The 18,335-nt window shown below is 39.5% G+C and overlaps 1 protein-coding gene across 2 annotated transcripts in view; it reads right to left on the bottom strand.

Moving 5' to 3' along the window:
* Positions 1 to 18,335, bottom strand: part of prkn (parkin RBR E3 ubiquitin protein ligase) — a 423,212-nt gene that overhangs the window by 180,053 nt on the left and 224,824 nt on the right. For both annotated transcript variants that reach the window (XM_007889436.2, XM_042332972.1), the window contains exon 6: positions 14,310 to 14,425. In XM_007889436.2, the coding sequence (XP_007887627.1) occupies positions 14,310 to 14,425 (116 nt within the window). The remainder of the gene's footprint in view (positions 1 to 14,309; positions 14,426 to 18,335) is intronic.

The following is an 18,335-nucleotide window of genomic DNA, read 5'->3' as shown; positions in this document are numbered from 1 at the left end:
TAACATAAATGTTCAAAGTTTTCTTAAGATCTTTAGGGAAATGACAGGATCACCTTTGTACACCATTCTGTGCCTAATACTCAAGATCAGTGGCACCATTTCCAGCAGAAACATCCTGTGGAAGAACGTTCTTCGACAAATAAACCAAGGCTAAATGAATTGCCTCAAACAATAATTAGCTGTCTCTTCTGGTTTGGAGATTAGTGGTGAATTGGCCGTGTTATTGGAGGAACCAGGAAGATCTGCTTGAGCAACAACACTCTTCTCCGGCCAACAAATGTAAAAGTGAAAAGGAAATATAAAATCTGTAGAATTATTTAGGTTCAGTACTCAACTGCTTTGGCAAAAGCATGCAAGGAAATTAAAGCAATGTCTGTGACTATAGGGAGAGTTGAATTTCAGAAGTCGAGCAACTTACTGTTCTGGGACGATTTTTGATCATAACAAAGAACCCCGCCACATGACACAATACAGTTTACACTTACAATAGTGCCTTTCATGTTGGGAGGATGTCCCAAAGTGCTTGATAATTTTGACTGGGCACTAGAGTTTAGGGTGGGAACTGATTGGCGTGAGGAAGGGAAAGATGACTGAAAGTGTGGTCAAAGAAGCACGTTTTGAGACGTAGCCTAAAAAAGAGTTGGTAGAGAACAAGTTGGAAGGGGCTGGGAATGGTGTTCCAGAGAGCGGGTCCCAAGTAGCTGAAAACCCACCCATGGATGCTGGGGTGGATAGAGAGGGGGATGTGGAGTATGACCAAGAAAAAAGTTGTTCAGATAACTCAAGTATTGGCTTCGACAACCATGTCAATAGGGGAAAATTTCATCCAAATTTACGTCACAGCCATAATCCCATTAAAATTCTATACCACAGTACAACCTTATCTAACTGCCTGTTAAAGACCATGTCTAAACTATGTGAGCAGGTCAATAATAGGAGGAGGATATGAAGCATTTAGTAAGATCTGGACAAATCAAGCAGATGAGCTAAGGAGTGGCAGATGGGTTTAAAGTAGGTAAATGGACTATAACCAGTGTCTTGGGACTTCCTTGTGACGTAAAAGGCGCTATATAAATGCAATTTGTTGTTCTTGTAATGGATACTCTAACAAGAAACTATGAGAAGTGTACAAAATGAAACAGTTCATTAGCTAACGGGTTTGGATGTAATTGCTAATCATTTATTGAGGGTTTCTAGACAATGTAAAGACATCCTCTATAATAATAAATTGGTCATAATAATAAATTGGTCACTTCAATGCATGACTGTTTGTGGGACACAGCTGTGCGCAATTGACTGCCATGTTTCGCCCACAAAATATAATCAATTCACTTTATAGTAATAATAATAATAATCCTTGCATTTGATATAGCGCTTTTCACGTCGGGAGGACGTCCCAAAGCGCTTCACAGAACACATTGTAAAGTGAATTGACTGTATATTTGTGGGCAAACGCGGCAGCTAATTGCGCACAGCAATGTCCCACAAACAGTCGTAGATTGAAAGTGACAATTTATTATTGTTTCGTTTTCTTTGGAGGGATTATTATTAGGTGTGTGGAGTAAGGAAACTTGCCCAAGGTTTCGCCCTCTGCCTGGAACTGAACTCAGGTCTCTCACTTGCAAAGCGAGTGCTCTAACCACTGAGCTACAGGACTCCAACCACTGAGCTACAGGACTGAGCTACAGTACATTCTGTGAAGCACTTTGGGACGTGATAAGGCGCTATATCAAATGCAAGGTATAGTATTATTATGATCTTCAACAAAATTAACCCTAATGGCATTTAGTTACAAGTCCAAAGAAATTATTTCAGCTTTGTAAGAATACATTTAGAATATGCGTGTCTCAAGGTTTAGAATTCTACTCTCTAAAGTAGTGAGCTATTATACAAACAATTGTACATGATTCAGACCTTCAAAATGATGAGACATAGATAACGTAGATGTAAACATGCTACTTGTCTTCAGCCCATTTGATCTCTTCTTTCTAGTCAAGTGCCTTGAGTTGTTCTCCCGAAGTTAAAGGCACTATATAAATGTAAATTTATTGTTTTTGTAGAATTGCAATTTTATGTTCACCGTTGCAGCATTATGCAGTTTCTGAAATGTGCCTAGTATCCTGCTTTCATTTTGGAAAATGGATTCTACTTTTATTTGGTTCAAGTCAGTCAAAACATCCTACGTGATCATTTACTCCGTGAAAATAATGGTCAAAGCTTTACAAATCTCTGGAAGGACAACATTGACAGGCATAATACTGAGCTCTTGATGAGTGGTACATTTCTCAGAAAATAGTACAAAGGTATCTCTTCAATGAGGGGGAAAAATTCTGTAAAGGTACTTAGTTTGGTACTGTATCTTTATAAAACAACTGCTCCATTATAAGCACAAATTGAATACAGTCTGGCTGGCACACATCAGAAACTTTCATACTCAACAACAATTTTACATTTATATAATGCCTTTCATGTTGTGAGGACATCTCAAAGCACTTCACAGAACTGACTGCAAGTCTGACCTGGGATGGGTTTGCCTTGAAGATGATTGCAGGGGGTCAAAGATGACCAAAAGCAAGATCGAAAAGAAAGGCTTTAAATGGAAAAGGAAAAGATTTACATAAAATGCTACTATATAAATAGGTTTACAACTTCACTGCAAAATCTCCCATGGTGAGTTGCAAGTTTCAGTCAATACTGACAAGGACAGAGAACATAATGAGAAGATCAAACTAAAGTGTTTATAAAAGTTCTGCAAATCAATCTATTTTTCTCTGTGATCTGCCACAGTAAATGGAAATCAATTTTGTCACCTTAATGAGCATCCCAACCAGACATATTTAATCTCTTGGAGGAATAATCTGCCTTCACATGCCAAGTGGATATTTGTCTCATTGGGTAAATCATTTTGATATTGAACACAAACCACAAGAGAGGGCCAGATGAAGAGAGCTGTTGGCTCAATTTGATCTAATCCTTTCTGAACACCACCGTGCCTTCTTCCTGTTATAGTCTCAAACTGTCCCATAAATGAAAAAAGTGTTCTGGCTTCAAACATCCTTTCCTGGTAGCCTGCTCCAGCTGCTGATAACCTATGTGTGGAAGAAAGGGTTGGTTCTAAAACTATTCTTCACATCCTTGACCTGTGACCTCATGTTATATATCTGAAGTTATTGTTCTGGGTTCTCTTTTTGTATCCCATTTCACATCTTATATACATACGACTTATATTTTCCAATTCCCCTCAGATTTACATGTGAATGATATCCACTTGGGCACACTTCTCAGCTGCGGAATTGTGCCACATCCTCCAGAAAGGGCCAGATGAGGGGTGAAAATTGGAGGGCAAAATGTTTATTTGTAGATTGAATCCCAGCACAAGACAGCACCTTCAAGATTGAGAAAGGTGGGTAAAAATACCCACAATCTGAACATGCTCTGCTTCAGATTGGTCAGTTATAATCAATTCTTTAACCCCACCCCCTCCAAATCTCTTATCAGTTTTCAGTGTATGAACTCCCCTATGTGACTGAGAGTATAAACATTCAAAACTTCAATGAGAAACTTGAAGTTGGTACACGTAGCCCGCAATTTTCATTAAATTTAATTTCATTTAAATTCAGTTTTGGTAGCATTCTTGCCCTACTATTGTATTGTATTTAAATATTTGCTGGGAAACATCAAACAGGTTTGAAGTTGAGGGCACTGACATTATGTAAATCAATGAATAAACTTGGGCTCTTCATCCTTGATAAGAGATGTCTCAGAGGGCACCCTATGGAGGCATATGACTCTGTGGGAAAGATAAAGTAAACCCAAACAATATCTTTAACTTGTATCTGGTGAGGTAAAGAAAATACTTCAGTGGCAATTGGATTTATTAGTTGGAGCTTCGGCTACTTAGATCCAAACAATATCATCAAACAGGCTGAGCTCATGTATTCCATCTTCAAATGGAATCACGCTCATCGTGAATAAGGATCACTTTATTGTTCTCTCTGAATCCATTCCAATGTCTCCAAGGCTAAACATAGTGTAATAATAATAATCCTTGCATTTGATATATCGCTTTTCATATCTTCAAGATGTCTCAAAGCGCTTCCCAAATATACCGTAAACTAAATTGACTGTATATTTGTGGGTGAACAGTGGCCAAATTTAGGCACATTATTTCAAGCATTTTTTTCTTCCATCAGTGTCAGAAATATTTATTTTGGTGGTTAAGCATATTTAGAATATGTAAAAACAAACACAGATCTCCCCTGGCAATCACTGGTACACAAGATAACATTTTGAATTTTTGGCCAACTCAGAGTCGTATTTTTGATGCACTCTAATGATACAGCTTTCAATGAGTAATCATATCTCCTAACTTTATCACTTTCAACTCCTCCTACTCAGCTGGCCATAGAAAGATCCTAGCAGAGGGCAGTGAGATATCCATCAATCCTAACCATTCCCTCAAATAATGGCAAGTCTGAAGAGAAAGAAAAAATGGTTTATAGAAAATAATTCAAACAGTAAATTAAATGTCTTTAGGAAGCATGACAAAACCAAATTAAATATTAACTTATTATCAATGTATTGGGCCATAGATTGGTAAGACCCAGTTTTGCACTTGTAATTTTACCCATAGTGAATGCCAGTCTCAGCACAAAATGGAGATGAGATGCTTCTTTCATAGATACAAAATCTGTTTGTGCAAATCATAGGACTTGAATAAAAGACATGATTCAGTTTCAAAATATATAATCAATCCTAAGCATAACATCTAAAGATGATGTGAAGTATGAAGCATTTGCTGCTTTATTCATCTTATGAAGTTCTGAAAACTTATGGTTTGTTTAAAAGATTTACAAGAAGTTATCTGCAAAATTCTGCTAAAGTATACTCAGATATGATTTACTACGCCATTTTACTGCCTTTCTGCTAACCAAGAATGTTACAACAGCTGTGCCTGAAATCCTGCAGAAAGGTATAGCTGGGGTGTCCTCATTATTATTACTGTCTCTTGCTGATGAAGAGATGGAAATCTCGCCATCAGGTGGCAGGAGTATATGTTAATAATACAAAATATCTCACTGAAATTGTATGTATAACAACAAGAAACAAGGGTCCCAAGGTGTAGACCTTGCGTAATCTCTATGCCCAATATTGAAATATGGTATCAAGTACATAAAAGTAGCCATGGTGCCTTAAGCACAGAGATTGTACTACGGGAGCAAAACATGCCTTTGTGACTGGAATTTGCTGCTTTTAACAATCTCAGCCCTTTGACACAACATCTTGCATGATTCTAGGCTTAAAATCATGCTCTTAAAATTTACGATTATGTGGTAATCTGAAAAATTCTTAAATATGTTCTCAACCATGTTGTATTTCAGGCCATTAGTATTTCCTGAATATTCATGTACACAAGCTCCTTCTGGTTCGGAAGCTTCTGATTTCATGCTTGCACCAGACCTTTGTGGGAACATTCATTGTTCATTCAGGCAAAATCCCATAGGACACACTGGAACTGTTATAGATTGGCAGGATGTAACAAGATCCTGAAGAACAAACCGGTTCTGTGATTAAACAGTTCTCTTGAAGCAGCCTTTGTCTGCCTGCCGACAATGCATGACACAGCCTATATCCCTCCTTAACTGTGATTATAAATAGAGAACAAAATCCTGACTCCCAGGATGGATCCAGTGATCTCTGGCTAAACCACACAGACCAAACCAGGTTCACAGACAAAGCCACCGCTCGGAGATAACAATGTGGTCCGACACTGCAGCAACACGGATACATCAATCCTTATGTGTTCCTAGATACAGAGGAAGCATTTGAATGGGTAAAAGGAACTTCCTACATTTAAACAGATGGCCTCTGTCAAGACAATAAGGCTTTGGATCCTTAACTCACTCTTCAACTACAGTGAGCACCAAAGATTGTGTCTCAATCCAGCAATGTCCCAGCAATGTCCTTACCTCACTTCTCATTTTATCCTTAGAAGCCAAACCAGAAGAATCAACTTATACATCTATGGTGTAAGGGGCAAAATATCAGTCTATCAGCACTACATCCTGCTGTACAACACTCAACCTACCACCTTTCTACCCATTAATTTCCATACCATTAGAATTCAGTCAATTCTCAAGATAAAAACTCAACTACAGTGAATTGGAAGAAATCAGCCTTACCCCAGATATTTCGAAGGCAGACACAAAAGAATTGCTCCACATAAACAACATCAGGAATCAGATACCTCAGTTTAATTATTGTCCCCAAGCTCACAGTTCTCTACAAAAGAACTCTTCCCCTTCACCTCCTCTCCAGCACATTTATAGACCTGACTAGAGGGAAACCTCTGACCATCTAACTTCTGGGGAGAGCAAACAATAAAGCATTGGGTTAATAGAACTCCTTTGTCCACTTTATGCAGTCATAAAAGTCATTTGCTTTTAACAGACCAAAGCTAAATTTAATTATAATATAAATTTGAAAACAAAGCTGCCATCAGACAAACTTGCTGGAAAATGTGATGATTTTCTGTTCAGGCAGTCTTGAGGCATCTAACTCCCATATTATGTGGCATAGACAAATGGGCTGGAACATCACTGCATCACTCTTGCTAAGGGGCAAAAGAACACCAATAAATCTATAATAGAACACTACATTATCATGACATGCAAAACATGCAAGATTAAAACATATACACTGATAAATAGGACAGCTAGAGTGATTCTGCTAAACCATTTTCAAACAAACGGCAAGGTATGCTAAGAGGATGTTACTTATCAAGACTGGAAAAAGTCAAATAAATCATATTTGTTTTTAACTCAGTGACTTCAACTGATAGTCAGAGAGATGGATAGGGTACAATGTCAATGCTTTTTTTAAAAAAAAACAGGGGACTAAACAACCTCATTCCAGTAAATGTAGGGACATTGGCAATGTGCTCAAATATCCCACACACAATCAATATGATTTCAGTTACCTTCAACCCAAAACTAAAACTGGACAAATTGGGGGCAAACGTTGTAAGTGCTGCAACTGCAACACACTCTGCCATGGAATATTAGGTCACCCACCTACACTCATACATCCTCACAGGATAATTTTGCAATCTTTGGCATCAGTCAATTGAGGCAGTGCATTTTCTACTAGAAGTGAGAGAAAAGAGGGGTTCAAGTCACCAATACATACCTCTCAGTGTCAAGCTCAAGAGTGGCAGTAGCACCAGTTCCAAAGAAAACTGCAGGCAGCCTGTCTGCCTGCCTGTCTGCTAGGTCAGTTGATGGTAAACACACGCATGTCTCAAAGGAATTTAAAAGATGATAGTAATAAAACTCACATTGACCTAAAAACACTGTCCATTATTTAAAGCCATGCTTTCACAAAATAAGGTCTGCTCAAAACCTTCCTCCCTTTGTATACTCTCCAAGATATGACTTTATGTGAAGGGTATATGAATACAAGTTGTTGCTGATGAGGTTTAAAAAAACACACAACCTCCATCCACCAAAGCCTTCTTGACCACCTGTTACATATTAATATCTGTCAACAGTGAAACACCAATTTGGCACTGTATATTTTAAATGCTATCAGACCAAGCTTAAACCTGGGGGAAATAAATCACAACCCCCTTAGGGGAGCTGGCCTATCAAAACTTGATTTAGATCTAGAAAGTTATTATTTTTATTTTGATTCTGTTCATATTGTTTTAAAAAAAATGCTACATCACCTTAATTTGCATTACATAATGGTAAGTTATAAAGTTAACATCACTGTTGGGTCCTTACAATTTACTGAGGAACTATATAGTTTCTGAGCTAAACGTTACAGTATTGTTCAGATTAAACAGAGTAGGAATACGCCATTAGTGTAACATCTCATCAGATGAACCTGAACTTATAGAAGAAAGCAGCTTGGCATCTGGGGAATTGGTTAGTGGAATTTCCTGAAGGCTTATGCAGCTGTTCTTAGAATTATTTTATCATTTGGGTGGACATAAACAGGATCTTCACTTCACTGCCCTTCTGACTGTAAAGGAGGGAGGCAACATATCTCTCTATAAACAGCTGCCAATTTGATTTGATTTAAAGCTTGAGAAAGGGTTAATGATTTGCACACTTGCAGTGAACTCTTGCTGCAGTTAGTTGCCTTCTCTGCGCAGTGAGTTTACCTGATACCTTGGCTCATTCTGTGGACCTTTAGATCTCATAATGGTGGGTAAAGTTCAGCATTCACAAACCAGAAGTAGTTGCTTATTCGGGTATGCCATCACATTTTTTTGGGGTCGTCTTGGGAAGTCCAACAAAAAGTTGGAAAACATAGCAAAACAGCCATTGCGTTTGCAAATGTCACATTTTAGAGCCCAACATGTTTTAAAAACAATTGATCTTTAAACGGAAATGTAATTGTACGATTTGGGATACATCTTGTGAAACACAAGGTGTTCGCTCTTGTCACTTTAATCCATTTCTGCAATAATAAGAGCAGCAGGCAAGAATCCATATTTATAAACAGGAGAAGAGCCTGCAGTTCCTCTTTGTGTCAATCACATCAGCTAATTCCATTCGGCTGCATTAAAATATTTGGGGTCTCAAAGTGACTTTGTCATGCAATCCAACCCCATGAGGTGGGACAGCAGCTGCAGCAGAGACAATAGCAAAGTAAGAGCATACTGAAGACTAATGCTTCTGGGGAATCATGTTGCCAGATTTTCAATCACAATATATACAGTGGCTGGGTGCAAATCACCAGCATTTCAACAATTGAACATTAAAGCTCCTAGGAAGCCAGAGATAATGCAGCTAACGCTAGGAATTCACTCAAACCATTTACTCTTTATTAAAGGCTTACCAGCCAACTTGTAAATAAATCCCACCCTTGGAAAAATGCTTGATGAAGTCCAATGAAAATCTGCTGATACAAATTAGCATTACGAGCACCATTAGCGCGAAGCTCAGCAGGGAAGGAAATGCTACTCCCTTTCCTTTATTTTGGTGGGTAGTTTTGTGTGTAAAATAAGAAGTCAATGCTGGCTATTGAATATTTCACAGTGCCAGACTTATGCTGCTGTCGTCTCAATAATATCCTTTGAACCAACAATCTCACAAGAGTACATTCTACCACATCAGTATGACATTTCCACCGTCCACAACAGTAATCCTTGTGGTATTTCTGAGAAATTGCCAATTTGGTGCAAACTGATGACAAATCATGGGCAGACTTATAGCAACAACTATAGTAATCTGGTTGAAAATGTTCCAACGTATTTCATTTATGTTTTGTTTATACTACTGGAAGTAAACCAACCTCGTTTCCAGCAGCAGAACAATGTGGAGCAAGAAGCCACAGATTTACATTTCCTGTTCCTCACTGCATCACTGAGAGGCTATAAGAAAAGTGCACAATATTTGAGGGTTACTAATTTAATGCTTTTAAAGCAGAGACCTGCCACAGGTGTTGGAGATAAAGATGAGGGAACTAACAACAACATTTATGTAACATCCTGTGCCTCCGAGCACTGAACTGAACTTAAGACCAGCAACCAGCAATGGCAGCTAGGGGGTCCAGTCAGAATGTGAAGTCACATTGTTGGAAAAAGCGCCAAGAATCACATTTCAAAGCCAAATAATTATTACAAAACACTGAATAACCTTACATTGGAAATGTGGTGTGTCTATTTTCCTGTGAAAATACTGCAGCATAAACATCTCCTTTAAGCAAGTTCTGATCTGACGTTAGCCACGACGTTTATCTTGCTGTTTGTGGGAACAGTTTTATACAACCAACCCTTTGATTTCAACAACAAGAAGATTACATTTGTATAGTGCCTTTCACGTGGGGAGGATGTCCCAAGGCGCTGGAGAGAGTACAGCATTTCAGACCCGAGCTGGGGTCGGGGGGGGAAGAGAGGGGAGGGGAAGGGGGGTGGCCGATGGCATGGTCGAAAAGGAGGGTTTTGAGGTGGAACTTGAAGGAGGATAAGGAGGGGGTGAGGCGGAGTGACTGGGGGATGGAATTCCAGAGGTTGGGGCAGAGTGGCTGAAGGCTCTCCCGCCAATGGTGGGGCAGGTGGGTCGGGGGACGTGGAGCAGGCCAGAGCCGGCTGAACGGAGGGAACGGTTGGTAGGGGTTTGGGAGGTTGCAGAGGTAGGCTGGGGCGAGACGATGGAGGGCTTTGTAGGTGAGGACCAGGATCTTGAACTGGATCCTCTGAAGGATAGGGAGCCAATGGAGTCGGGTGAGAGTGGGGAAGATGGGGTCACGGAATTTGGTGTGGGAGAGGACACGGGCTGCAGAGTTCTGGATTATAGGAGTTGGGAAGGCCGACAAGCAGGGCATTTGCATAGTTGAGCCTGGAGGTGATGGAGGCATAAACAAGAGTTTCAGTGGCCTGAGGGGTGAGGTAGTGGCGGAGTCAGGTGATGTTACAGAGGTGAGGGAAGGCAGAGTGGGTCATGGCTTGAATGTGGGGCAGAAAAGACAGTTGAGGTTCAAACAAGACACCAGGTTCCTGACTGGGTTGGTGAGTTGAAGTGTGCAACCATGGAGGTTGATGCTGCCAGTGCCTGAGGTGCTGAGGCGCTGGTGTGAGCCAATCAGGAGGGCCTCAGTCTTGTTCACATTCAACTGTTGGAAATTTGCCCTCATCCAGGACTTGATGTCCGACAGGCAGTCTGTCAGGACAGCAGTGGTCCTGGAGTTGAGGGTGGAGGCAGAAAGATAGAGTTGGGTGTCATTCGCATACATATGGAAGTTGACCCCATGTCTGCGGATGATGTAGATATTAAAGAGGAGAAGGCCAAGACAGAGTCCTGGGGGCTGGAGGAGAAACCGTGAGAGGCAACGAAGTGGAGACGGTGAGAGAGATAGGAATCGAACCAGGCAAGGGCAGGTCCATGAAGATTAAGTAAAGCGGAGAGGCGGTGTATGAGGATGGAGTGGTCGACAGTGTCGAAGGCGGCAGAGAGGTCGAGGAGGACAAGGAGGCAGAGGGAGCCCTGATCACAGATGTTCAAGTCAGACTTTCTCAATAATGAAACAGCCCCTGTAATCAACAGAATTTCTTTTGCAATGGCAGTTTATTTTTTGTGTGGAGCAGACAAAGAGATCAATTAAAGATCTTTTGCAGAGCTGACACCTTTTGTTTATTAATCCGACAGGTAATTTTTGTTACCAGGATTTGAAGTGAATGGAAGGAAGATATTTATTATAGATTCGAGAAATACGAATAAATTTGTGGCCATTGCATTTGGTATCAGGTACAAAACACTCACTACTGGGATCAATCTGAAATGCCAAATACATCAGTCATGGGAACGTAGAGATGTGCACCCACCTTTCATCTCAGTAAGGGTTATTAGTGCCCACGTGAGGTTCAAAATTGCCCGCAATCGTAGCCTGGAAGACTATTTTGTCTTAAAATTTGTGACAGATTTAAGAGACCATAGTGCACATTAATACTTATTGTTGGGACAAAAGTGCATTGAATATAGGAGTAGCGTTTTAAATGATGCTTCACAACATGCTGCAATACAGTTTTTACCGCAGACATTATTTAAAGGTATAAACTTAGCTCAGTTGCAATCACTCTTGCCTCTTGATCAGAAGGCTGTGGGTTGAAGCCCTACACTGAAGCTTTCAGCTCACATTCTGGGCTGACTCTCCAATGCTGGTGGAGCACTGTGCTGTCAGAGGTACCATCTTTCAAATGAGAGGTTAAACAATTGCCTGTTCAATTGGAAGTTAAAGATTCCATGACACTTCAGAAAGAGAAAGGTGCCTACATTGGTTGATTCTTTCCGCACACAATCACTACACTTTACTGCAATGAAACACTTTGAAATGTTTCACAGTTATAGATGCTTTATCAAATGCAAGTATTTTAATTATTGCAAATATCTACGGAAACCTTAAACCTATAGTTAATATCAGCAGCATACAATTGGTGCTGAAAATAGAATTGGCAGATAAATGGAAATTAAGGTCAGAATGATCAGTATATATATGACAGTGGGTAAAGTATAGTTTTATTCACTGTGATTTGCGAAATCTAAATAATTTTCAAAATTTGTGAGAATTTTATTCCCATCTCATCAGGCTATAAAGTTGAGAAAGACAATTGATTCAGGTTAAGTACAAACCTTTACACAACATTCATGTTTTATATTAAAAAAAGTATTGTAACCAATGCAATTTTTTTAAAAAGAAAAACATCACACGAGAGGTAGAAATGAACAAAGCCGTCTTAAACCACTCTCATGTTCCAAAAAAAATGTCTTCCTGGCTTCCCTTCACAGCATCAAGCTGTTTCTTAAATAAATTTCATATTCTGGCCTCTACCACCCTTTCCTGGTAACTCAAACCAGCAGTTGATTACATTGAGCAAAAACCTATTAAGTAAATTGACAAGTAATTATTTTATAGCTATCCAGAAATCACTGAAATGTCCCACAAACAGCCATGAATTGAGTGCCACAATTTGGCCATGACATTAGTAGAAATCACCTTCTATTTTTGGATAGTGTCACTGGCTCTTTAACACTCATCAGGACAGGCAGATGGGACTGTGATTTCACCCAAAGGATGCCACCTTTACTATTTAGTGACCAATTATAGACCCATGTACAAACCTTCATTGGTTTTATTCAATGTGATTTACAAAATCTGTGACATATAACTTTTGGAACAGGATTCTCCGCAGCAATATTGCTGGAGTGTTGCATTGTCAGAGGTGCAATCACTTGGATGATTTGGAGGTCCAATCTGCCTGTACAAGTGGACTATTTGAAAAGAGAAGGGAGTTTCTACTGGTGTCCTAGTTACAAATCTCCCAGACAAAATTGGTCATTCACTTCATGGATGTTTGTTGAATCATTGGTGCGCACAAAATGACTGCCATATTTGATACAAATACATAGTGACTACGCTTTACAGTAAAATCCTGTGAACTGTTGTAAGACAACTCCATAATGTGATATAGTGCTATATCAAATGCAAGGATTATTATTACCACACAAGAGTGTCAGCCTAAACTGTTAACTCAAAGTTCCAAAGTGAGGCTTGAAATTACAACCTTCAGAGGCAAGCGTGCTACAAACTGAGCCAGACCCACACAAGGCCAAACTATCCCATGCTTTGAGATCCGTGAAAGGCTCCACCTGCTTCCAAATTTTCTCTCAAGATCACAAATAAGGTTCAAATAAAGAATGTCCATTTGATCTCATCCTTCCAGAACACCCACCCGATTGTCCTCCTATCAAAGTCCGCTGGCCTCACCCACCTGATAACTTGTTATACTCATTCAATACTCTCTGGCAACAAAATCTTCCTGGTGTCAGTCCTGACATGTTTTCTAAGGAGGTACTTATCTTTCTCCCTCTCTCTGGAGGTACTGCACGAAAGGAAGCAAGATTAGGATCTCACAGTTTCTTCAGATAACCAGGAGTGTATGCACCATAACCAATCAATTGATAAAGCATTACAAGACTAAGAGCCCAGCCTGCAAAGAACAATTTAAGACACGCTGCGGAGGACTTTCACATCGTGATATTTTCAACTCTGATTTTGAACATTATAGCATTTTTCTTGAAAGTGAACATTAGAGGGGAGGAAAGATGTAGCCTGTTAGATCAATTAACCCAATAGGAGTCATCGCTGATGTGCACAGCAAGTTCTTAAGAGTAGATCACTTTGAATCAGATATTAATCAATGTCATCACTAAGGAAACACAAAGGCAACTTGTGAACTTGCTGCTATTTACAATGTTATTTTAAGTGCTGGCTGCATTGCCAACTAAATCAATGCAAGTTACTATTCCTTAAAATAAATGTTTTTAAAGAACTGGAGCACAGAAAACACGCAGTAGCAATTGAGCCCAGAAGCACTTTGGTATACAGTATTTTGGAGAGGTTCATCATTAATTTAATATGGAAATAAATCCATTCACAAAAAATGCTTTCTGCAACACAGGTAACAAATTTGAACAAAAACAAAAATTCAAACAAAAACAAATATATTTTGAAAGTCTTATCCACTCTAAGTCAATAGAGAAGAAATGCACTCAGACTAGTGAGCATAAGAAAATAAAGCAGGTTGAAAAGTAATAGTGTACCAAGTTCATCTCTCCAGAACATTAACTTTCTCATCATGATGTTCAACTGGCCTTTGAATAATCCTAGATTTTGCCTCTATTGCATTGAGCCCACCATTTCTGTGAAGGTGTAGAACCTGGATGACATTTTGTTGACAAGTATTTTTGCCTTTTAAGTAAAATATTGGTAAATTGTGTGCACATGAAAATAGAGATACTTACCCAGTATCAGTACAAGTTATACAGGGCACGTGCTGCCTGTTTGGGGTAATTAGGTTCAAAACCACTGATGTATCACTGTCAGAGGTTGGGTGTGCTCCACATTTGAAGTAGAACTCCTGCAAAGTGAAAGCAGCAATTAGGGGAATATTTCAGTCTTGGTAACATGTGTCAATCCACTTAGGCTTCACTTCACTTGGATCCAATCACCATTTTTCCATTTTCCATTTGTGTACAATGATTCTAAGTTACCATAATATTACAATGAGCCACTGAATGTATTTGCTTTTCAAAATTTGAAGAACAATGATTATTTTTAAACAAGGATAGATATCTCAAAGTGTTTCAAGATATTTATAATATTATGCATGGATTGCTTTTGTAAGCAAAAACAGTCACGTTGCATACAGCAAAGCCCCCACAACAGCTATGAAGTAAATGAGTTATTAATATGGAAGAATGCTTGCCAGTATCCCATGAGAAGCTCCCTTCTCTTTTTGTACGGTCACACCAGTCAACTCCAGACTCCACAGCCTACCCATCGCCTACCTATTCTATATGAAGGCTCCCATCCTCACATTCTTCTTCTTCTTCTTATTATTATTATTATTATTCATTCATGCCCTAGCACCTCATCATCTCTCTAAACTTCTCGCACCCCATTGTTTGCTTGTCCCCTCCACTCGGCAAGCTTGGGCTAGCTATCTGTTCCCCGACCACTCTGGGCCACCTTCAGATTCTACGCCCCTAAAGTCTGGAACTCCCTTTCTTGACCCTTCCATGAGAGATATTTGCATATTCCCTAAACAAATCCAGGATCACAGTTCAAATAATTAATCTGGGTTCCAGCTTGGCAAAACCTCTCCCCATTGTTTGGTTGAAGAAGCAGTGTCAAAGTGTAGACAATTGCACACCAATATCCGTCCCACCCACTGTTTATTTTGTGCTTTTGACACTTTCTGTGCCCCACTATGGAACAAGTATGGTACAGTAAGTGAGAGATGCAACAATCCCCCTGAGGTGAGGCGTTCTTCCTTTGGCATGTGTACTTTATCAGACTGGATCGTGCAAATAAACTTTTGCAGAGTCCTGTTAAGAAATGGAAAAACTGCAAAATAATTGAGTGAAACCAGGAAGATGAGTGCCTGACTATCAGCCCTTCCACACTGTTGCTCCTGCTGCAAAGGTGTCACACAAACATCATGTATAGTTGACCGTGTCCATCTGTTCTCCCACCTTGGCTTAACACAAAAAAAACTCCACATTCACCCTTGGGCAATAGGAATGGCAGGCACAAAGGTGTTGAGATAAGAGAGATATTTGTGGCAAAGATCGCCAGGACAGCAGAGATAAGGGGAGAAGGAGAGATAGGGGAATAGCAGAGATAATGAAATGGTTTATCTTGCATTTGATGTTTTGGTTTTCAATTTAGAATCCTGATCCTGACTGAGTGGCATTGAATGTTCCACTATAACCAGTTTATTTATGCAAGTCAATCGTGTCATGGGTGCTGACCCATACGTAAGTCATTTTAGAATTTACTGCAACTTTAGCGATAGCTCGGAAGCACCCCTAAGGTTAAAGAATATCAATGAAAACAAGGAAAAAGAACAGAGTGAGAGATAGGAATTGAGAAATATGCGAAAGTGTAAAACTCCTAAAATAAAAGTAAAAACCATACTGTAAACAATCACCAAAGTAATTGTACAATGATGTGAATATCATTAACATTTAACTAGAGCAACTGCATTACAGAGATAGTTTGCTGCACCTTTTAGGTTTGTAATTTATTTTCCTAGAAGACAGCCCCCAAGCGTAAAGGGGATTGGCACTGCAGAAGATTAGAGAAATTTAAGCTTTACAGTCTGGAAGGAAAGGCATGTAGTGAAGACCTCATCGAAGTACATAAACCATTTAATGGTGTAGATAAGGAAAACCCAAAATTACTTCAGAGTTTGTCAAGCTGGGCCAAAGGACATATACGGAAATCAGAGAGCTGTACATTTTGAAGGAATCTCTAGAAATCTCAAAAGTTATAAAATATTCGGAATAATCTACCAAGCACCTGAATACAGAGTGAGAAAACCCATTGATTAATTCAAAATACAATTAGCTGGAAGAGGTCATTTTTAAGGTAGAATCTGGGGTGTGCCTTTCCTTCTATACCCAATACTGAATCAGCTAGTCAATCTAAAGGAATGTAAGCGAGTGTTGGGTTTTATCCTTGCCCAACACTGGGTTGGAATACATGGGGAAAATAGTCCAAAGGGGAGAGACGGCAGCTGCTGACCATCTTTTAAACTGGTAAAGTGTTTCTTGTGAAAATCCATACAGAGGTATAATAATAATAATATTAGTAGGGGTGAAAACCGCAGAAGGAACCAGTATGCACTAATAATAATAATACTTGTATTTGACATAGCGCCTTATCACGTCATTGAGACATCTCAAAGTGCTCCACAGAATATACTGTAAAGTGAATTGACTGACGAAAGGATGAGTATAAGATTCAGATACCTTTTGGGTACATTCGATAATACCATTAAAGAAGAATGTTGATCAGTGGCTGTTTGGGACGTCCTCCAGATGCAAAACACGCTATACAAATGCAATTTTGTATTGTATTGTTTCCAGTCATGTGTGGTAGAGAGAAAAGAATCACTGAATTCTGATGAATTTATAGAAGAGAAAATATGACTCTTGGAAGAAAAAAATAGCCACTGAAAATAAAGGAAATATGCCCATTAAGCTTCCTGGAGATTTCCCTTCAAACCGCTCTTTGGGGCTCTCCCTAAGCCCCCCCACCTGGCCCCCTTTCTCCCGGCTTGCAAAACCAGTCTAAAATTCACTCTCTGCAAAACCACCTTCAACTAACCCCGCTATCCACAGTTTATCTCTCACCCAGCTTGGGCTCCCACTATGTGTACCATCCTTGGAAACGCTCATGTAACAATATAATAATAATCCTTGCATTTGATATAGCTTATCAAGTGGTTGAGATATCTCAAAGTATTTCATAGGATATACTGTAATGTGAATTGATCGTATTTTGTGGTTGAAAACATTAGATAAGAACCAGTATGAAAAAACTTATTTTCTACATAAAAGGCGTTATTCAAGTGCAAATTGTTGTTTCTTTCAAAGAAGCAGCCTGCATTATTTTAAGCCTTGCTTTTTATTTTTTTAAAAATCTCTCACTTTCTTCCTTTTGGAGGAAATTTTGTGCAACAAAAAAACCCACAATAAGTGTTAGTCCAAAAATTCTGATCACAGCTGTTCCTTGCCTCCAGACACACTCACTCCAGTTTAACATGTCTGTCACTGTCTGACGGGCAGCCCTACGGAATGGGATAGGAAGCACGTAAGTGGTTACACGCAGCTACCGTCTGTTCAGCCTGACCAGATTTAAATGGCGGGACAGCAGGAGAGCAGCTCCATGAGAAATTAATTTAATTTGGGTTTAATTATACACTCTTAATTGGCAAATTGCTGGTGGCACAAGTGCAATTCCGGTACTGGCAATGCTAATTAAGTAGTGCACCCTTTCAAATACTGTATGCGTGCAAGCACCTTCCCCTTCTCTCCCCACCACCCCCCATCACAAAGGTCTCGCCAATCAATGCAACATTTCCTTTTTGAAGCTGCAGAAACTTCTGCAGGACAAAAAAACTACTTATGTGCAGATGAAATGCAGAAGATTGTTAAAAGCTTTGCAACTAGTGGCCAAGATATTCAAAACTATGAAAGCAAATTGACTTCCAAGATTATCCTTTATATTTTGATGCTTTCTTAAAGCTCAAGACAGACACCATTGATGCTAAGACTGTGGATTCACCATCCTCTTCTTTCTGTGTTAGAAATGGAGAGCTCATCAATCCTGGAGTCATTGGACCACTTTTCACAACGTTAGAGGGCGAAACTAACACTACCTTGACTTTGTGGGTCCAGAATCTTGAAAGCTGGCAATGAAACTCTTACTTGACCTCCAGAGTACAAGAATCGCAATGACATCAAAGATGTTTGCATACA

The sequence above is a fragment of the Callorhinchus milii genome, unplaced genomic scaffold (genome assembly GCF_018977255.1).
Source record: "Callorhinchus milii isolate IMCB2004 unplaced genomic scaffold, IMCB_Cmil_1.0 Scaffold3, whole genome shotgun sequence".
NCBI classification, from domain to species: Eukaryota; Metazoa; Chordata; class Chondrichthyes; order Chimaeriformes; family Callorhinchidae; genus Callorhinchus; species Callorhinchus milii.
Note: the sequence above shows the minus strand (reverse complement) of the source record. Positions and strands in the feature narration are given on the sequence as shown.